The sequence below is a fragment of the Sylvia atricapilla genome, chromosome Z, assembly GCF_009819655.1.
Source record: "Sylvia atricapilla isolate bSylAtr1 chromosome Z, bSylAtr1.pri, whole genome shotgun sequence".
Taxonomy (NCBI): Eukaryota; Metazoa; Chordata; class Aves; order Passeriformes; family Sylviidae; genus Sylvia; species Sylvia atricapilla.
The window spans coordinates 31,321,219-31,344,259 of NC_089174.1; the positions used below are offsets into that span (position 1 = coordinate 31,321,219).

The 23,041-nt window shown below is 37.4% G+C and overlaps 1 protein-coding gene across 2 annotated transcripts; it reads right to left on the reverse strand.

Moving 5' to 3' along the window:
- Positions 1-940: 940 nt before the first annotated feature.
- On the reverse strand, positions 941-20,668 carry CARNMT1 (carnosine N-methyltransferase 1). Of its 2 annotated transcripts, none has more exons than XR_010745739.1 (8): positions 20,264-20,668; positions 17,646-17,841; positions 16,506-16,669; positions 9,173-9,313; positions 5,248-5,426; positions 4,113-4,222; positions 3,069-3,172; positions 941-2,818 (listed from the first exon to the last, which is right to left on the reverse strand). XR_010745739.1 is itself a non-coding variant. In XM_066338766.1 (8 exons), the coding sequence occupies exons 1-8, from the start codon at positions 20,593-20,595 to the stop codon at positions 2,714-2,716; spliced, it is 1,335 nt and encodes a 444-aa protein (XP_066194863.1). In that variant the 5' UTR covers positions 20,596-20,668; the 3' UTR covers positions 941-2,713. The 2 variants fall into 2 exon arrangements, 1 of the variants encoding a protein (XP_066194863.1); XM_066338766.1 differs by having other exon boundaries at positions 4,109-4,222.
- Between the last annotated feature and the right edge of the window lie 2,373 nt (positions 20,669-23,041).

Sequence of the window (23,041 nt, forward strand, 5' to 3'; positions counted from 1 at the left end):
GAGAAACCCGCACCCGGCCGTGAAGGGAGGAGCCAAACACGCGAAACATCAAGCTTTACAGCAAGCTTTAATAACCAAAAAATCCAGTCCATTACACACATGTGGAAAGTGCACACAGAGACATGAAACTTCCCATTCTTACCATCTTTGCAACCAATTTCAGAACATTAACACGTTAAAAAAATACAGGTTGGTTTACGTTTATCAAACTCCATTTCAAGAAGTTTTACACTGAAGATAATGCAGCATTTTATTTTACACCTGTTACCATCCATAGTTTAATAATGACACAAAATTAACAATCGCAGCTGACAAACACGTTGAGCATTTCCCCCTGAATATAAAACTAAATAGAACAATGATCAAATTCTATAATACACAATTATCCCTGTGCATTACAATACAAGTGGCAAAGAATTCTAAGAACTCATAAATGGGACTGCAAGTAAAACAAAGCTCACACACAAGATTATTTTGCTTCCAACTCTTAATGTGACTGTTGCAATTTGAAAACAGAATGCTCTGGGAAAAAAACCCAGCGCCTTCTAGATCAGAAATAAAAGCATATCACTGTATTACACCATGTGTCAAAACATTTCAGAGAACACAAAAATGACACCTGTGAAAACATGGAGTGGCAAAGAAAAAAAACACCAGAACACAGGACATTGACACTCAAACATAAATAAAGAGTTCTGTTGCTTATTTTTGAAAAACAGACTGTGTAAGGGGCAGCAGCTGGGTAGTATTACGGATGGGTATGCTACTCACCATCAGCTTAACTGACATTCACCTAATCTCTGTCTTATTTCAAGAAGCTTGAAAATCAAGTAAATTACTAATCATATTCTACCTAGGAGAAGAAAGGCAGGTTGAAAGCAAAGAATAAGAAATTTTCTCAAAAATTAAATGGTACAATATGGAAACTAAAGCATGTGGGTTTTTTTCTTTTAGCCACACAAGGACTTTTATTTTTAAATTATCTGTTGAATAGCTGTGTTTCATCTTTAAACACATCTTCCTTGGAACAGGGTAGAACTTTGACAGTTCATGCACTTTTAGAAATACAGAATTCAAAGAAGAGTAGTTTAAGCCAAACTTAAACACTTCTGTATACCAGCAGCCTCTGTTTTCAATCAGCATTCTGAGCAGAAAGGGGCACAATACTGAAACATATACAAGCATGTGCTCTCTTACACAGTGTGGAAAATAATTTTTTTTTAAAGTCTGGTTTCCTTCCTTGCAAATTTTCAGTTTAGGAATAAAGCCACAAATATCTGGCCTGTATTAGAAAAACTGAAAAGCCAGTAACAGATCTATTGAAGAGATGTGATTAGGACATTACCATGAAAGACAGGACAAAAAATAACTGGAAACAAACAAGCTACTGCTCAGTGTTCTTATAGCCAAATATGAAAAACAAATTCAGCCCTCATCATTGTGGTTTTATATTTTAAACATATTTTTGAAAATGCATCCAAATGGTACTTTAAAGTAATCAATGTATCACAAAACCAAAATATTTAACATGACACCTCCTCTCAGACTAGTGAATGTTAATTAAGGTTTTTCTCATGTACTTAACTTCAAAGTGACATGAGATTGTATGTGACACCACAGCCTCTTGTATAGTATCGTGACTTGTAGTTTAAACAGTCACCTACCTAATCCACATCTGTTAGGAAAAACCCCACATTAGTCGGAGGAACCAAGAAGTTACAAGGAAATTGTATACCATTTCAGCTGCATATCCTGTCTCAGGTAGAAGTAATTAGGTTATAACACATATTTACATGTAACTGCACTGGACCTGTTCCGACTGGTAGTTTTATGTTGTACTACCTACATATGGCATGGATAACTCAGCTATGTTTATCAACTTTAAAAGCTCTGGCTTAAACAGTAAGAAGATGACTCAAAATCAGTGTATTTCAAGAAGGCAAAGCAACTGATACGTTTCAGCTCCAACACTAAGATCAATCAAGAGCAGTGTTTTCCTGAAGTTAACATTCTGCTCCTCTGTCATATTTGTTTTTTCTTCACTCAGTATTCTGCTTTCATATAGTATTTCAAATTTTCCATAGGTTCTGGTTTTTGATTAAACCTTTAACAGTGGTACAGCCAAAGATCAGATTTTGTATAATATCCTATTTCACTTCACAGAAAATACCTATTTCAGTTTCACAGAAAATGCTTCAACAGTTTTGATGACTATTTTATCTGTCAAGAATAATTTTACCACTTCCCAACCATTTCAGACTTCATAATTCCAGTATACATTTAGAAATACTTCTCTAAAAGTGACACAGCTAGTACAGTAAGCACCTCCATGCATTCCTAATACCATCAAGTAGAAAAAAAAAGCACTATAAATCTATGAAAAATGGCAGCATCAGCAGAGAATTAGCCTAGCTATGGCAAACATTAAATTTTGTTCTCAAGAAAACACTTTTGTTTTTATATTTAATGCATTCCAAAGCACAAGGACAGTGCATGTGAACATTTAATCTTTCACAAGTGTATTATGAATATGCATGGCATTGTATATGTCTGAATAGCAACAGAGATATTAAGAAAATAGACACTATTTATATCCTCTTAGGAACAAGAAGGCACCACTGATTTGAGGTTGTGTCCATACATCACCAGTTGATTTTACTCTCATTTCTAGCTTTCAAGCCAACATTATTTTCTAATTAACCTATTCAGACCACTACTGTTCTGGTTTTCTCACCACAAACAACACGCATTCATAGTAGTATTTCATCATGGAGAGTTCATTCACAGTGTAAGTTGACAGTACAGATTCTTTCTCCACCTGAAAACAAAGCAGCAGTTTTCAAGACACCTTCTGTACAGGAACTATACAAGAAAATGCTATATGGTTATTAAATTATGAGGCTCACTTCTTATGAAATGAGAAAAATAGATAATTTTCAAGATATATGACACTCCCAGAAGTCATCAATATATGCTATTATACTGAATTAAATTTACAGTGGTTTATTCAAAGCAGTTTGTCTGATTCATAACAATACTGCTTACTGCAAACTACAGCACCTTCTTACCTCTATGTGGAATCCATATTGCAGGATAACATTTTTTATATCCTCGTAGCTTAATTCTATGGAAAGTTCATTTCCCAAGTTTTCAAAATGGTAAAGGAGAGGACCTAAAGTACAAAGATACAACAGAAATGACTATCAAAAAGACAAAATATGTGTTAAAAATCAAAAGTACCTACAGATACTGCAACAACTTATACCCAGATTCACATACTCTAAAATAGTGAGGGTTCCCTGCCCAGGGATGGTTGGAACTAGAACATATTTAAGATATTCCTTCCAAGCCAAACCATTCTATGATTCTATGAATACTGACAAAAGAATATATTGCTATTACTTGAATATGATTCTTATAATGAATTTCAGAATCAACACAAAATGAAAACTAATTTCTTTAGCTTTTACTCAACAATTTGCAACATTTCCTACCAGGTTTTGTTTTCTGTATCTTAAAATTTCTTCAGTCAAGCATCACTGCTGTCTCTATACCTCAGAATGTAGAAGTCTGCTTAGGAGCTCTGCTAAAGCTCTGACTGGCTGGGACCGAGACAGTGACCGATAGACCAGAGGCCGATCAATTTTTGCTATGCATAATGTTTAACTGTGTCTTGTCTAACATTCCTTCACCATGGAAGACTCCAATCAAATCTCATTCCCAAAACTTATGCTTCTCAGCAGAGTACCACTTAGACATTGGAAAAAAACCCCAAAAAACCCCAAAAAAGCAAGGATATATTTTAAAGTTCTGTTTTCTCAGAAAAATAGCAAAAGACAACACAGAATACTACATTTGTCACAAAAACAAAAGTTTGACACATGAACGCAAAACCTGCCACTGCCAAGATTTACTTACCTATCTAAACATGAGTGTTGACTTGACTGTAACTAGCAAACATTTGAACATATTTTGAATGCTTCTAAAATAATTTCCAAGCCCTATATTTTTCTAGCTGTACAGTTTACTGCATAGATGCAATTATTCACACACATTTTTCAAGTATACTACCAAAAAGAAGTCAAAAAGAGCAACTGGTCATACTTGCCTACATTTATCCATATTCCTCCAGGCTTTAGTATTTTCCATATAGTATCAATATAATCAATAACATTATGTGCTGTATCTATGAAAAAGCAAGTCGCTACACAGTCCCATGTATCTGCACAAAAAGAGCAAAGCATACAGAGATTAATTTCAGTGCTTTTAACTCTATAAAAGTTCGTCATTTAACCCTTGTATTTGTTGAGACCATCAGAATCACCTTCTACCAACTAACAGCAGCTGAAGGCTCAGAATTTTGTTTGCAAGTAAATAAAGTATTTTGATTTACATTAAAAACTGTTAACTTTGGGTTCATTTGACTTGCATTCATGTTTCTGTATGTACACATATACACACTACAGTATTACTTATACTTACTAATTCACTTAACAAAATTGTTCATACATTACATAAAATTATATAAGTTATATACTGTAAAATGTAAATGTTGTAACACATCTTATATAAATGAAGGCCCTAGTGTGCTATTTCTCACCTGTCCTACGAACTTCATTATAAAACTTGTTAAAAATACAACTGCAAAAATCCCCAGTCATTTTATGCCTCCCTAGTTAGTACCTAGAACAATACAAGTCTGCACACTTAAGTGTACTTTCAGAAGTCACTCAGCTTTAAAACATTTTAGTCAGTGTTTGAGTATGTCCCCAGCTGTTTTTAACTAGTCAATTCAACAAGCAGGGGCTTTTGAAATTTACATTTTAAAGCATGAGTCTCCCTGTTTTTCTCTAAGCAGGCATTCTGGAAATAGCAAAAGTTTTAAGTTCTGTAGATAAATAACATCAGAAGTCTTTTTTACGCCAGTTTTGAATGTTCTACTGTTAAAGACAGAATCTTCAGAAGATTAAGCAGCTATGTGGGAAGGCTCCTGTGAGATCTGTTAGACAAGGAGGTGCCCACATTTTCCATAACTAGAAGAAAATAAAAGCTAATTTGGAGTAAGAAATAGACCTATTGATACAGCTGGAGAAATATTCTGAGTAAGAATCTTGCTGCAGCTAGTTCTTTATACTAAATACTGGTAGATACACCAGTATCTAAGTACCATTCTCTTTATAATCTGTCCCAAATACTCTGAAAGGATGTGAAGTTACATGGATAGCCTAGAAGTTTGCATTTACTCACTGCACTCAGAATATATCTCCTGAAAATCCCCTGCTGTCATAGAGAAGTTTGAACCAGAAGGAAGACTGTGAGGATCAACATCTGGGAAATAAATTGGTCGTATCTGATCAGCAGATCTTCTGTTATTGCTAAACTGATGAATCCAGGGATAAAGCTTACATGAATTAATTTGAGAGCATCTGCAAAATACAAAGACCAGCAAAATTTGTTTCAATTAACTGCTTATCTATAATCTAGAAATATTCCAGCTGAAGTTCTTGTAACAGCTCCACATTTGCCAGAAGACTTAATCTCGTTCACAACACTTTGGACCTCCCATAATAACAAACTGATCAAAAACCAACTTTAATACGACACAAAATCACTACTACAATGTAACTGCCTTTTTTAGTTTTAGAATTTTCTTTTATGACTTCTTACAATTTTCTCCAACTTATTTCTCTGCTAAGAAGAAAACACATATGTTTATTTTGTAAGATCAATTACATTTATGATTTGCTAATTCCATAAAGATGAGATTTGCTGGATCATCTCTCTTCCTATTAAAAAACAACAGCAAAACCCAAAAAGCAGCAGACAAACAAAACCTAGTAGTATTACTTCCACGATTTTTTTTTGGAAATGTTTATTCAAGAGTTTTCTGAACCATAATCATAGGAAGTTTTGAAGCACAGCTAAACAAAACCATTTTTCAGATGCTAACTGAAAAGCTGCTTTAAGAATTAATGATATAAACAAGCACCATTTTGCAAAGCATAATAATAGTAATTTTAAGTTTGTAGTCATGTGAAGTTTGTAACACCTTTGTACAAGATTTGCAATCATGCTAAGAAAAGATGTTGTAGAATAGTTTCTGAATTGACATGACTAACTAAATCAACTCATTTTAAAAAGTGATAAAACACAGCATTTAAGTCTAACAGGAAGCTTTTCCCACCATCCTGTAAAATTAGTCTGTAACTAAAAAATGAAAAGCATTTTCTTTCAAAGACAACAGAAGCCATATCTGTCCCATAAAATACATACAATCAAGCATTCATAAACTGCAAGCAATCTATTGGGTTATAGAAAGTGCACTCTTTTGGCTGGTGATTAGAATATACTTGTGATAAAGTGTTTGAAATAATATTTGTTACCTTTTCCATGTCATAGCTGTATTTCATTTTATCAGTTAAAAACTAAAACTTGAGCAACAAGTTCATCAATTATACAGTGTTCAACTACCTTCTTCATATATAAGTAGGTATCAGATGTATGCAGTTGGTTAAAAAAAGCAAATCCAAAACACAAAAAAGCCCCCTAACAACTATAAAAGCAATAAAAAAATATTAGAAAGGAGTTCATGTTCACACAGACTTTGAACTAGTTTCAATTTAAAGAAAATAGCAATCTCAACCAAGCTTGGAAACCTCTATTTCCAGTTTCAACAATTTTTACTTCAAAACCAAGTACTCCAGTCCTTGGCAATTCCATTCTTTTAACAAAAGATGTGTAATATACATTCTGTTATAAAAATCTAATATATATAACTGTGACACACTTCATTATTTTCCATAGGGGTGGGGTATTAATTGTTCAACATTCAGCTGAAAAGACAGTTCTGGGTAGGTCAAATCTCACTTCTCACCACTGGTATACACGTAAAAATTTTCATCCTAAGGCATTTATAGACATGCAACAAACACAACTAGCAGTCTCCTCCAAGTGTCAAGATTTATCTAAAATTATATTCTTTCCAGAAAGTAAAGAAGAAAAACACACCATGTAAGAACCTTATGCATACAAGGGAAAGCAGAATTTACCACAAAAGGACTGAAGCAGCCTTGGAGCCACGGCAGTTTAACTAGTCTAGGGTCATTTTATTCTCGAATTAGTTTCCTCAAAAGAGTAACAATCTCTAAATAATTTCACATATTTACAGTGACCACAGTTACACTGTGATACACACTCTACATACAATACCATGTAACAGAAGTTCATGATTTCAGAGGCATAAAAGTTTTTTTTTAAATGTGCGAAAATCAGTAAATATCACTTTGCACACAAACATTAAGCCAGTGTACCACATCTAGGAGCCTAATGCAGGACATTCAAAACAGTACTTCATCTTCCTAAATATAAACCACCATCAGAGAAACAAGGTAAAGCTGTAAGCTGTAAAACAGTAAGCACATATGAGCAAAATCCTCATGCTTTTTATCAACTAAAAATAAGTATAAATTAAATTGAGACTATGGTTAAAAACTAATTGCCAAATTTTTTTCTGACCACTCTTCTTTAGGTATAATCTTCAGCTTATATTGATCATTGCTGTTTCTTCTAGTTTCAGAAAAGCAAATGTGCATTTCAGAAGGCTAACCGTGAACAGCCACTTAAGACTAAACTGAAAGAATCTTCAACTCCCTAAAACCTTCATAACAGAGACATCAAGCCCACAATAACATCTGGCAGAAAGGAATGCTTGGACTTTAACTAAATTGACTGCTGCTCAGTCATGCTAGCAGTATTCTCTTCCTAACAATTTGTCCAGCAAAGATGAAGATTACAGCAGTTGCACAACACTCAAATGTGCTGTCCAAAATCTCATACTGTTAGCAAGTTTCATGCATATACACCTCTTTGCTAAATATCCTACATAAACAGGAAACACTATATGAGCATTAGATGCTAAAATTACTACCATTAGTAAAGTATGAATCTTTAGGATTATTTCATATATGAGCCAAGACTCTTTAAGGAAGCATGTCATCAGAGGGTAGGGGAGAAGCTAACTAACCTCTGCGACACCTGACCAGTGCTCCAAAATATAAGAAATGAATGCTTTTATGCTGCTTTGAAGTTCCAAAGCATGACAGGAATATGGCTTCCTTTTAGTAGCCAAAAGACATCAGTCATAACAATTGATACATAATTTCACTACCAAATGAGTCATTTGAGAATAGAAAAAAAGAACACTTGAAGCTCCAATAAACACCTATTATCCCACAGAGCACTACTGCTATATGCAGGTGTGCAGTAGGCATGTATGAGATGCAAGAGCATCACAATGCACTGTGGACATCAGTCTATAAAACAGTCTCCAAAACAATATGGTAATACAGAAGAAAAGGCCAAGAGTTTAGGTATTTTCAGCAAAGGTGAAAAATTTCAAACTGAAGAACCGTCAAATTCTGCCTCTGAACTTGGCACTAATCCCCCCCCAAAATAACACACTCCAGACTTCTCTGAATACCTGCCCACCTGTAGCCCTCCCACTCTCTTTCTTAAAAGAACAGTTGCATGTGCTGCCTTTTTTTCTTCTCTAACAAGGTCATTTTGAAAACCGTAATTCCAATGCAAGTAGAAGAATATCAAACACAGACATTTTAAGTAAAAAGTGTAGCATGAAATTTACTACATTTAAATTTATTTTCTGAGCATGATTGTGGAACTATTAACTCTTAGTCTCTTGCTTAGCACACTTCAATTATTGTTTTTCATGTTAAAATTTTAGTATGGAATGTGATACTTTTTAAACAGGTATCCTCTGTTAATAATCACCACACTTACACCATTTATTGAGGTTGCATTTACTAGCCCATACTCAGTAACAGTAAGATAGGTGTCCATTTTACAGAAATAGGTGAAATAATGTGAAATAAATCATCAAACCTAATCAAAACCTTGCAGAAAACCTATTGTAGAATTTAGAGATTTTAAATCTCAAAAGTTTACTTGAAAGCCATGTTTCCTGTAATTTTAATGACCCAGATATAATACTTCCTTCCGTTTATCCCCAAGACCTTTTCCTTAAAGCACTCTAAAAAGTGAGTATGTGTGCCTTGTACTATCTATTCTTGTGAGACATATATAATATTCAGACTTCTGTCATTTATAATTTTGCCTCTCTAGGTTTTATTCAGCAAGTAAAACATAAGCTATATACCTGTTGAGTACAAAGTTAGAAGAAAAGAGCATAAAGAGGCTCCATTCATTTCCTTGGCAAGCATAACCGAGCATAGCTATTTCCCACGCCAATCTACCTAGCCCAGCACCAGGTACCAGGATATTAACTTTGGAGAAATCCCTGCAACAGAACAAAAATAATAGTTAAGTCTTTATCTGATACCCCTTAATAAAACTTAGAGGCCCAGCCAAACATTTTCCCACCATATACTTCGATACTATATTATGTCTTCAGTATGACTTCACTTTTAAATGGAAACTGAGACTGTTCTCATCAGATTGGTTAACTGTACAGTCAAAATAATTCACAGAAATTACTCAAAAGAACATATACAACCCTCATTCAGAACACAGAGCATAACTGCTATACACAATTTGTTTTCCTTAAAAGTTCTAGAGTTATCCAGCCAAAAACTTCTCAAGTGAATTGAAGAGTATTATCATATAGCACAACATATTTTTCTTTAAGCCCCACTGATAATCAGAAAGCATTCTAGACATATCTTTTGTTACCCTGCAAGAGAAAAATAAACAAATCTCCAAGTATTTTGACATGAGAAATGAAAATATAAAATCTCCAAAATCTGATGAAGAATTCAGAATATAAAAACCTTATAGTGACTGCTCCAGCAATGGTGGGTTCTTCATATGCTGCTCACTGTTTCCCCAAAGTACTCTAAGTGACTTATTTCCTAACTCAACATACACTGCAGCTCTCTAACCATCTACCCATAAACAGGCATCAAGCTGAAGACAACCCGAAAACATCCAGCAGTGTGTTCACTGAAATACCTAGAAAAATCTCTCCCAAGTGCCGCAACAAACAGAACTAAGAACCTCAAAATTCGCTCCTCTTTGAGGCAGAAAAAGGCAATACACACATATTCTAACACCACATTTCCACCACAATGCAATCGAACCTTCAATCATAAAACAGAAACCACTCCCATGCCAAACTGAAGATACTTAATCTAACAAGAAATATTTTTTCAGTTTCCAGTCATAAACAAGACTTCAAGAGTTCAGAATTTCATACACCAGAGTATGAATATTCATACACCTCCCCACTGTTTTGCATATCACCTTCAGAGACAAAACAAAGACCTCCCAATTTATATGCAAGTACATGAAGGAGGCCACAATCAGCATAGAAGGCACCAAAACACAAAAGCTTTGACCACGAAAAATTCAGAATGCCAAAAAGCATTCAAAAGAGTAAGGATGCTGCACAAGCAGGAAGATGATTAAAAGAGTTACATAAATCCTAAAAGCTGGAAATTTCTGAATACTATTACCCAGAACCAAAAGGAACTATTCTTTTCTAAAAGCCACACAATCTAACAAAGCAGTTTTAACAGTGCCTTTTTAGTTTTGATTTGATCATCTAGTTACGGAAGTCTCCGAAATGGAAAATCATTCCATTCATTTCCATTCCATTATACATCCAGCCTCTTTTTCTGATTTAACAAGAAGCTGGAAATCAAGACTTTCTTACTACTTAAGAGCACTCCTGTGAAGCAACGGTTCTCATTACTTCTCTTCTACAAGGGAAACCAGAAGAAAGCTAGCACAAAGTCCTACTGGGAAAAAAAAAAAAAAAACAACACAAAAAAACAACCCTTCAGGAGAAAACTACATGCTCAATATGAAATTTTTGAAAATAGGGAACCAGAAGAAAGAAAATGTGCCTTCTGGTAGAAGCTAGAAAAGCTTCTACCTTACAGCTCTTCCTATTTATAATGGTATATCATTAATCCAAACGGATTTTCTAACCTAATCTATTTCTCTATTTCTTTACAATTTCACTTTATTTATGAAATATTTAGACTAGCTCTACAGAGATTTTAGCACCTCCATGTGGACACTTCTATAATAAATGGGATGAAAAGCCATAAATCACTTTCAAGATTACAACACATGGATTAGAAGAAAAGTCTTTTCTTAATGTCACCTAGTAGCTAATAGTAATGAAGGTATGTTCACATTTTGAAATCTGCGCCTTTATGCACCCTGATAAAGCCTCTAACAGTCGAGTGAGCTGACTTTAAACTGCCTGTAGTTGTCTTGTATCTTTTCATTCACGATATAAGTTTTTGTACTTCTAAACTAATTTTCCCAATTCTGTCTTAGAAAATAGCCTTCTATTCTCTTTTTCTAGGGCAGACTTATCTAAACTTTTGTTTGCACCTTTATTAAGGGATTAAAGTCTGGAAATTTGTTAGCAAATTAATTCCTACCCCTACTCTTCATATCAGTTGCAGGAGAATGCTCCTGGCCACCAAATCCATTTCAGCAACAGAGCACAGCTAATAAAATACAGTATCATCAAATCTCAGTCCACCAACACTAACCTTCCACGAGCATATTTTTGAATTTGTAATCCAAGAAATTATGTATGTGGCAAACTTACTGCATAGTAAGTAGTGACTGTTGATAGTGTCCCCTTAATAGAAAAAAAATGTCTAAGACCTTTTTCAAGACTTGAAAATGAACTGTTTGTGACAAACTGTTAATGAATTATGTTGAATTTTGAATCCTTATAAGAGCTAAAAATCTTGAATTCCACAGAATTTGCTTTTTTAATGGCTATAATACTTCAAGAGTCTAGAAAAAAACAGCTTTTCTCTGGTGATTATGTGATTTCAGCAGTTACAAAGTTAACTTTAAAAAGGAACAACAGTGGTAACATAATAACCCAAAGTGACTGACAAGTAAAACTAGTCTTGAAGGAGCCAACAAGGACAGGATTTCCAAGACACACATCTAGCAGAGGTTAGGAACATAAATAACTATCCAACAAGTACCCCCTGAATACCTGTGGGCCAAAAGGGAAGTGGCATCAGCCCGTTAATCTCACAGGCGTGGGGAAAGCTGCTGGCCAAGCAGTGGAGAAAAGGGCTGCACTGTACTATTCAGTTCAACTACTGAAACTACAGAAATTCTTAAAACAGAAGACAGTGGAGAAATACCAAAAGCAAATCTGTCATGCCCTTTTCACATCGCATGTTTCAGTGTTATATGTTTTCAGCTTTAGAAGACTATTGATATTAATGAAGATCTTAACTTTTTAAAGATGCCATTTTTAAAAGGGGGAAATTAAACATGATAAAAATGGAGGCTTATTTCACGTCGATTGTGTTGTAATAAAAAGTAATGGTGCTGAAGGTGTAAGCATGCTCAACAAAACAAAAATGAGAGTGTCTGATCAAATATAAACCTCATTTGCATAAACTAAACACTGCAGTTCAATTAATAAATACATATTCCACACTGAGATGAGGGCTTCCGATCAGTGGAAGTATCAGCATAGAAACACACTGTGGGACTCCTTTCCTAATGTTGACGAGGTCTGTAAATTTAGATCATGAACAAAACCAATTCTTAATATATCACATTTTGTTATTTTACTTCAATCATATTGTCAGTGATTTTTTTTAAAAGACAAATGCTAAGCAGCACAATCATTTGAAGAGCAATTCTCCAAATTTGGCAGCTAAGTTTTACATACTTTCATTGAAGACCTGCAAAGCACTCAGTGATGCAGTAACACTGACAAAATACTTGCTCTTAAATCCAGTGCTTAAAGCGAGGTTTAGGCTAAGTACAAAGACCTGCAAGGACAGATGTCTTTCACATAAAGTCAAATAAAATTCAAATAAAGCAGAATTTTCAATGGCACTATAAATGTGACTGAGCACACCCAAGTAGTATAGCCAACTTTGGGCTCAGAACTAATAAGCTGGTTTTCATATTAAAAGGAAACTAAGCTCTGGTGGTTTTTTGGGGGGTGTTCTGTCAGCATCTTGGAAAATATATTGATTGCTGGACAGCATGACACTGATGAATTTCAAGTTATAGCTCATTCTAGAGGCCTAGTTTATGAGAAAACTGGAAAAAAATACCTAAGTATATTGGTTTTGGCCGAGGAATGGTAAGTAACAAAATTAATTATTTCATAGATTTCTCTTGGACATTTAGCTGATGATCTTTATAGCGTTTCGCATAAGCACGAAGAGCAACACTAGAAGTGAAAGGAAACCAAGATGACTGAAAACAAGGGGAACCAAAGAAAACCTTATGATACTTCCCTATAAAAATGCTTCAGTAAATACACTGATAAAGAAATAAAAACTTATCTACATTTTACTATTTTCTTCTACAGCAAGAGGAGTTCATTCTAGTCCAAGAAATCCAAGACAGCTTTTCAAAGTTAAATATTACAGAGCTCCTGCAAGCTGAAACACAAATTCCAACCTGAACAATGCAAGAAATCTATCAGCTCTTCAGGAAGACCTGATGTCATGGAATTTACTTAAAACTGCTTTGTTGACTCTGCTAACAGATTCTGCGTTAAGGCGCTAAGCAGAAAGAGGCAGAAACAACTTTTGCCATTTAATTTATTTTTAGATGATAGCCTTATCAGAAGACTAGGCTGAAACACAGGATAACACATGCTAAGCAGCACCTACTAAATAACTATTCTGATTTACAGCTGCTTTCAACCATTGCTTGTACTACTTCTACTTCCCAAAGAGCAAGCATATACAACACTTAGCAGCTTTTCCTGCTGTTTACATACTAACTGAACCCACACACACCAACTGTGCAAACTGCAACACTACAAGGTGTGTACGCACAGAGTGAGACATACTCGGGTAGTTTCAAAAATTTAAACTCCATTTTCACGTAATTCCAATGCATGGAATTAATAATGCCTATAAATTATGTTAACTAGAAACCGAATGCACCATTCCATTGAGTATTACAAATTTGATGAGTACTGCAATTCCTTTCACAAAGTAAAAGGTGACTGGCACTGACAGTTTCAAATTTAAAATATTTATCATTTTCAACACAAAATACATTTAGATAAAGTAGTTTTTATTTCACTTTCACTCAGTGCAGTTTTTCTCTAGCATTTTCATTTCATCCTTTCAGGAGACTTTAGTGCTCTGTGCTACAAAAGGAAACGCTAAAGCAAGGCAAAGTTGTACTCTGAGGTTGACCTACAGGCTGGCTTTTTTCAAACATTAGAGCCCACTCTAACAGCCAGACCTCTCACACTATAAACAACAGACAGAATCACTCACTGTGGTCAGTTCAGGCCCTGCCAATCCCTTCAAACTGAAACAACTTCTCCACTCCAAAAGTCACTGAATCACAGAATATGCTGAGCTAAAACAGACCTCTCAGGGTAAGACAGTCCACCTCCTGGCCCTATGCAGGACACTCCAACAGTCACACCATGTGCCTAAAAATACTGCTCAAACACTTCCAGAACTCAGACAGGCTTGGTGCTGTGATCACCTCCCTGAAGAGCCTGTTCCAGTGCTCAACAACCCTCTGGGTAAAGAATTTTTTCCTGGTATCTAACCTAACCCACTCCCCCTCCCCTCAACTCAGCTGCATGCCACTCCCTAAGGTCCAGTCACTGGAGAGTGAAGAGTTTGTATAAAATTCGTATAAAAAACCCAGACTGACCAGCTAGCCAACCCTGCCAGAGAAGCTACATCTTGCACAAAGGTGAAGTGCACAAGGACACTGCCAGTTAAGCTTCATAGTACATGACTCTGCTTCTCACCTCAAAAAGGTAAGTACACCTTACCAAGAGAGCCTCCAGTCACCAGGACAAAGGAATGAGCTGACATAGTAGCTAACAATATGGGAGGAGAGAAAAGTTTTTACCTAAGTGCTACAACAGCTCCACAATGATAATTTAAGTAATACACATTTTAGAAACTAAAAAAAAATTATGTTTTACAAACTCAAACTTGTAGTAGAGATGTTTGATCCATACAGTGATGTATTCAGATTTCAGCAAACACAAAACAAAAATCAAATGAGTTACCACAATAGGGACCAATGCCCTGCCACATTAGTTTTGTTTGACAACAGCTATGAGAATTCCCTGTAAAGAAGCACAAAGCTGTCAACTTCAGATTCATCCCATTTGTTACCACACGTTGCTTTCTAATATCAATTGAAGGTTTTGAGTTCATTGATGAAAAATGTAAAAATTAAGATTTTCTAGCTTCAGTCATGAACCTCTTAAGATTTGACATAAGCTACCTCTTCCATAACCAAAATCCATTAACAGCTATGATACAGGAGAAAAAGCTGAATTCTTACTTTGGAGATTTGAATGATTTCTTGCAAAAATAACCGTGAGTTCTCCCACATCAGAGATATATCTGCTACATTTTATTTAAATGATTTCTTATGTTATGTAGGGCACTATTAGCACTAGAAAAATTGCAGAAAATTCACTTGCAGATAGAACATTTTTACAGGTGTATCTATCTTTAGGTAAGTCAGTTCAAGGCAAAACAGAAACCTTCTACACTCCATGTTTTCTCCCACCACAAACAGCCTTTACTAACAAAACTAAACAATGGCTAGTGAAAAAGACTTTTCAAATTCACACAAGGGAATTATTAACAATTATTATAAACAATTAACAATTATCAAAACCATTTCTGCAAGAGAAAAAACACCACAATAACCCTACTATATCAAACCCAAGTCATGGCCTGTTACCTTTATGAATAAAAATTCTCAAATTTTCCTATTGTAAGACTACTAAGTTTAAACTAAAATGCACTTTAAGATGACTGGGTTGATTAACTGAGAGAACCAATAAACATGGGATTTTTATAGCACTATGACCTTCTGAGACTTTACCAGTATGCTTCTACCTAAATTACCTAAAACTCCTACATCAATGACTATTTTGGCACTGCCAATATTTACAAAATGACCCTCACACATGCAACTAAGTTTTTTAAGAATTGTCTTAGAACAGCTGTCTGAAATCAAAGTTAGATTTTACTAGTTTGAGAGCAAATTCTAAGTACAATTAAGTGCAACTGCAGCAGAGGTTAAGTCTTCCTCCTTCCATAATGAAGAGGTAAAGACTTACTTCCTGCTGTCACAGAGTCCTTCCTCTCACCTGCAGCAGATGCAATCTGAGAATACACTAACCTGCCAGCTTTACCTCGCTAAGCACAAGTGAGTTGACTTTCTGAAGTCTCTTACTTGAAAGATTTACATATATTGTTACACCCAGCTGCAGAACAACAACATAAAAAATTATTACTGGTTTACCTGGTATTATTTTGTGAAGCTTATGATTATACTCTTTTCCAACATCTTGTATTAGAAATAAAAACTTTCTTGATTGAAAAATAAATTCCACTGAGTTCATAAAAAATTTTCTGCTTTTGAAACAAAGCTTTTCATTACTCCATAAATTCTGTTTTAGATTTTTGCAACAGTGTAAGTCCACATAAATATAAGTTTTAAGACACTATTACCATCTTTCTTTTGGAAAGTTCTTTATAATTTCATTAATAATTGGCTGGTAGCACGAATCCCTCTCAGCCTTTCCCTCTTCACTCCAGTCTCTCACAAATTGTTTCAATGTGGACTTTAATTTATCCATGTCAAACGTTGAAGCTGGTGTAATCTTCCCGCTTCCCTGAATAAAGTGGAGAGAAAAAAAGTTAGTGGAAAACACATCAAGTATCTGGAGTCTTGAGGAGGAAAGCAAATTATGAAGAGAAAAAAAGCCATGCTTCAAGAACTGCTGGGAGTATCAGCTGACAAAGCACTTCCCTTTCACTCCTGGGACACAGGCTTAAATCCACCTTAATATCCTATACAAACTGAGTTTGTTTGGCCTCTCTTTGGCATTCAAAAGTCCAGTTTCCACATCAAAACCCAATATATAGCAAAGCACAATTGGTAGTCCTTATCCAGGAAAGGATCAGGGCTTAGCCAGTGCAGAGGCTGAACTGCTTACCCTGAAAAAAGGATCCCTTTAGATACTGATAAAGCAAAACTGAGAAGCTCATACCAGAGCTGACCATTACTGTATCTTGCCTGTATCCAAGGAGGACTTCAGTTTCCATCCCTGTCAGTCCTTCAAGTCTTGGTATAACTTTTTTTTGATAGAAAGTAGGTCAAGTAGTAAAATATGTTTACAAATAACAACATTAAAAATACTTACAGTCTAGAATTGCAACCAGTTTACAGTGTTGTTACATATAAGAACCTACACTAAGACAGACAATATCACTTATATTCTATACAGTTAACAGGGAAAAAAAAAACAAAACAACACTTTAAAATGTAACTAAGATAAAGCTAGAACTCTGGAGTGAAAACAATTACTTGCCAGACTCAGAATTAGATTTTTTACAATAATTGCCAGAGTCACAGTTAGTTTTCGTAAGTGTAACTAACAGAATTAACAACAAATAGCTTCATTAAGTATCAGCTTTGCAAAACATGAAAGACAAGAGTGATAAAAGCGTGAGCAAACAAGATACGATAAAACAACAAAGGGAAAAGAAAAGAAAGTTGGAGGTTTAAAGTATTAAAAACAAATGTGGAAAATCCCAAAGCATACAGAATTTAATTTTGGAGCAAGGAAAAAGCCCATTTTAACATACATCTTCTCCATATTCCTTATTTTCAAACATATGAACACAGTCATTCACAATGGTTTGTAGTATTTCTTGATTATGATCAATGCACTTCCGAATCTTGTCAAGGTGAGGAAGAAATTGAGGAAGAAGATTCTGTTGATTAGCTGGGAGAGACTTAAACTGCCTCTCTGTTCTGTTCACTCGTTCATGCATACTCGTTCTAAAAAGCAAAAGTTTTAAATATTTAGAAGCAATATACACACACGTAAATAATTCACTCTAAGCTGTTCCAACTACAATTATTCACCTTTTTTATACATAGAAAGTGACCAGACTTTGTAGTTCGTTACCAGAGAAAAAGTTTTCTAGAATTTTGATGAACAAGTTTTCTAGAGTTTTTCAGGCAAGAAAAGAATTTTAAGCTCCAGTTCTACATTATCACTCTATTTAACACATTCCAGTGGACTCTTCCTTCCTCCTCACCATTTCACCATCAGCCACACATCCAGAGCAGGTAATCAGTACCTTAACACTGATGTTAAATGGATCTATAAAATTTAACAAACAACCATCTCCCAAGTTTGTTTCACAAATCCTATTTAAATTAAATTAATTTGAATGCAGTGGTAAGGTTCAGTTATAGAAGTAATAAAGATGTGGAGTGGGAATTGGGATCCTCAAAATCCACTGCTTTCAAGAAAACTGTAAAAGTCTCAGATGGACCATACCAGAGTGATGAAAGCTAAAAATAAATTTCCATTCCTCCAAGATAAAAGTTCCATTAAAATGGTGACTCTTCTGAGATTTTGCTAGATTTGATTTCTGTCTAAAGACAGAAGGATAGTTGCTAAGCACAGTCATGATGACTCTAGAGAGAGAATTCAGTAAGAGATATTCACCCTTTGACCACCAAATTATTTCAGCTGGTCAAGTCATACTGAAGTTTCCCAAGTCTTGTGTCAATATACAGCAGCACAAAGCTGAAAAGACTAGCCATTATGAGAGACAGCTGCAATTGCTGGCACTTTAGTTACAACCTCATTCTGGAAATTTGACCAGGAAATATCTCGTTCATGTCTTACTGAGAAGGGCCTGTTTACTGCAATAGCTACACTTGCTTGAAATTACATTCAAGGACAAGAAACAAGAGAAAAAATAAACTGATGCTCTACATAAAGCACATCAGCTTAGCTCAGTAACATCTTCTTAAAAGTTTTATCAGCAAAAAAACCCTTTGAATCTAATTCTCCACCCTTTCATGCTAAATTACAGCCATCTAGCAGCATGAATAATTCACTGAATTCAGAAAAACTACAAATAACAAAGTTATCTATGTTTATGTCTAGATGACAAGAACAGGATCTGGACTCATTTGAAAGTGTGTTACTGTCTTATTCATATAGATGTTTCCAAGTTAACTGGAAATATCTGTATGAACAAAAAAAAAATTCCATTTATTAAGTACCAAAACGGGTAATTTCACCTAAATTTCTAATTTTTTCTTTGAGACAGAGGTAATTTCATTGAATTTCTGTACTGGAAATTCGAGTCGCACCCTTTTCTTATGTTTTTACTGAAACAAGCATTCAAGAGCAACCACAAAGACCGAGAAAGATATTTCCAGCTTCTAAGGCCTACGGGTACAATTACGCTAATATAAATAAATAGAGGTTGGAATTGCATTAGTAGCAAACGGTAACTAGGTTTCTAACTAGGTCTTTGATACGTCCACACTGAATTAGAGAATTCACTTTGGAAGAGACATCAGAGAGCCATTCAGACCAACCTCCTGCTCAAACACTTGTCCTGGAAGACAAAACTTAGATGGGAGAACCTCAAACAGAAGAACTTACGTAAACATCACCCACTCCTACCAAGAACCTCACTACCACGTACATGTTCTGCTTCTGCTACACAGACAAACAAGGGTCCAGCACACAGTAATGAGCCACATGATGGGGCTTCATTAGCTGAAATACAAACCTGCTTCCCAAACCTAGAAACAGGAATGGGTTCACCAAAACACTGAAGAGGACTGGACTTCTCCAGCCAGGCTCCACTATCTTGCAATATGAGTTGCTTCCCCGTCTACTAAACGGATTCAGTCCTGAAACTAGATGTCCCCACCACTGCTGGCTCATTCCATGGAGCCAGCAAACCCTCTTCTGACACAACAGATCTTATTAAAAACGGCATCCATTATCCTTAGCAATACATCTTATATCTTCTGCAAGGTAAAATGTTTTTCAAGAATTACCACCCACAATCGAAACACCATATTGCGTTTCTCTGACAGCAGGAGATACTATTGTTTTGAAGGCTTTACAGTGTCTTAGAACATTCTAGCTCCTAACTGACCTCAAGACACCCTTTTCAGGTTTGATGCCGTCTTCTATGCTTTCGAATTGACAGACACCAAGGCGACTTTGCACGTATCCCCAAAGTAAAGCGGTGCAGAAGCCCCTTCCCGACTCGGGGCTCCGCAGGCCGCCGCCAGCACAGCGCTGCGCACGGAGCGCAGACCGGGAGGCGGCCACACCGAGAGCGCCCCGCTCCGGGGGCCGCCGCGAACGCTGCGGAGACCGCTCGGGAGCGGCGGGGCTCCCGCAGGGCCCCACGCCCAGGCTGCAGGCCTCAATTACCCGTAATATCGGAACGCGTTGATGATCCTCCGAAAATGTTCCCGCTCCAGACGTTCCTCCTCCTCCACCGCTCGGGCCGATGCCGCAGTCAGCGGTCTCGGCTCTAGAGGCTGCCGCCTCCGCCGCTCGTCGCTCAGCGGCGCCGCCCGTTCCGCCTCGGCCTCTGCGCCCATGCCGCTCGTGCTCTCTCCCGCCCACGGCAGCTGCTCCCACTCCTCCTCGCGGCCTCTCGGCAGCCCCCTGCGCATCACCTTGGCGGACGGCTCCCTCTCGCTCTGGGGACGCGGCCTTGGCAGCGGCGCTTTCCGGGACACGGCGCACGTGGCCGACATGCCCCGCGCCCTCTTGTGCCCGCGGGCACAGCCGGCGCGCACGCGCACCGCCGCCCTTCCGGCGCGCGCCGCCATCCCCGCTCAGGAGGGTATCGCGAGAGGACGGGGGTGAGGGCAGGGCCGGGCACGCGCGCCCGCAGATGGGGAGCCGCGCTCCCGAGGCGGTGTCCCGGGGACGGGGAGCAGGGCCCTGCCCGCGCTCCGCGCTCCCGAGCCGTTTGGTGTCACACGGGCCTGGGGCCTGGTGCCCGGTGCCCGTCCCCGCTGCGTGAAGGGGCACGGCGGGGTCACCCGATGGCGGCAGTGGCGCTGAAGCACCTCAGGCGCACTGGGGGAAGATGCACAGATGCCGGGCTCCTCGGGGGGACCCAAGCACATGAAATACCGGCTCAGCAATCAAACCTCGACTCTCCGCCCGGCTGCCGACTCTAGGCTGCGGTCAGGTATACATCCAGCCCCGCTGGCAGGCAGCCGGGGCAGCGGAGTCACTGTGCTGAAAAGAGGCACTACTTCACTTCAAGACGGGCTATGTTTCCCGGGAGGATGGGCCAACTGTGGGGAGGGAAAAGCAAGGTGTCTAGCCCTACATGAGTCACTAAATACTAGATTTTCCCTCACAGCAACAGACTTCGGCCTGGATGATGGGCACATCCTCCTCCACCTGACAAAACTTGTTTTACCAGGTGCAGACACCATGCCATGCAGTAAGTCACACCATACACCTTTCCACCATGCTTTGAGAAGAGGTGGCTGATACAAGACTATCTCATTTGTAAAGGCCCATCCCATCAGTATTAAAAACTAAAGAGCACTACCCTATCTCCTGCCTATCTAAAGACAGGCAGTCATTCAGTAATCCAAGTAATGCAACAGAAATAGGAAAGGGTTTTGGCACACTAACTTCCTCTCTGTGGAAGTAGGAGCATCAGATTCCTAAAACAAACACTTTCGTTTTACTCTCACACTGCTCCTGCTCTCTTGTAACCACAGTAACTGACCAGGCAATGGACGGACACTGGACACTGACAATGACAATGCCAGAAAGAAACCAAAGACATACCAGTTTGATGGACAGAAGATTCACTGTTCCCAAGTGGGTATGTAAATCAGGAAATTTGCCTTGTGTGTGACAAAACCATCATTTGAATAAATGGCACATAGTCTAAACAGAAATTTAACTTTTAGACTTTGAAGGTTAAAGTGGGAACCACAAGCTCTGAGAGATAAAAAGTTTGTTCCTACTTTATCAGTGTTTATGACTTGTCATGCTCTGTTATTTTAACATCAGAAAATATCAAACTAATCTAACATCTAAATATCAAACTAATAATATACTTTTATATAATATAATGTATTTCTGTTCTTACATAAAGCCATTAGCTTTTTATTAAAAAAAAGATAAAAAAAAAGTCACCACCTCTCTGACTCCTCATTTCTTAATATACAGGACACTTTCTTTCAGCTTTCTTTCAGCTGTGACAGCCTGAAAGTTCTGCCAGCAGATGACACTACTTCCAGAAAGTTACCTATTCTTCGCTAAAGAACCACAGGCTTTTGTCATGCAGCTCTCTCCAACCACTTCACAACTAGCACAGCCCTGGCAATCAAAAAGCATTCACCAAGAGCAAATCAGAAAAAAAAAAAAAAAAAAGGTTTTTTTCTGTCAAGGGCTGTACCACCTTCAAATCAAAAGCATTCTGCCAACATGCCAAGTTATAGGCCAGCTCTGTAAGCTTTTATAATGGTATCTGAAATACTTTATCTACCAAACAGACTCAGAAAAATGTTCATTATCTTTTGTGGCTGAGTTGCTCCAGCAGAGCACACAATTCTGGCACACTGGGTGAGCCTGGTCAGTTTCTACAGTCCATCCATGATATAGCACTGCTTGCTTCTTTACTATTTCTTATGGGTGAAGTGTCAATGAATCTTCTGGATCCCTTCTGAACTTGCTGGTACTGTCTGCCACCTTTGCCATTACATCTCAGTGTTTGCTGCATATAGTATCATCTCTATCCCTGTGAAATACACCCTAACATAAATTGGTCAATCTGTTTCAAATGAGGAAGTGCCCTCCAGGCTAGTATTTGTGAAATGTGAGGAATACTAGTTTTGCTTCCACTTTACTCACAGCTTTCAAGATGTTGTAAACTGTGGTTCATTTTCCCCTTGGTCTTCTCTCCACAGTGAGTGGTCCCACCATTTTCAGTGTCTCCTTGCAAAGCAACTTCTCCATTCCCTTGACATTTAGTTGCCCTTCTTTTAATTCCACTATGGACTGCCTCTAAATGCAGAAACTAGAACTGCCCAGCTCTGAAAACATGGGTCCTGATCTTAACAGGAGCCAAGTTAGACCACCTGTTTTGTTTGGAGCGGGGAAAAAAATTATGCAGGTCCAAACTGTGGCATGGTTACAGAAGAACTGTAAAAGATCTATACCCTGAGC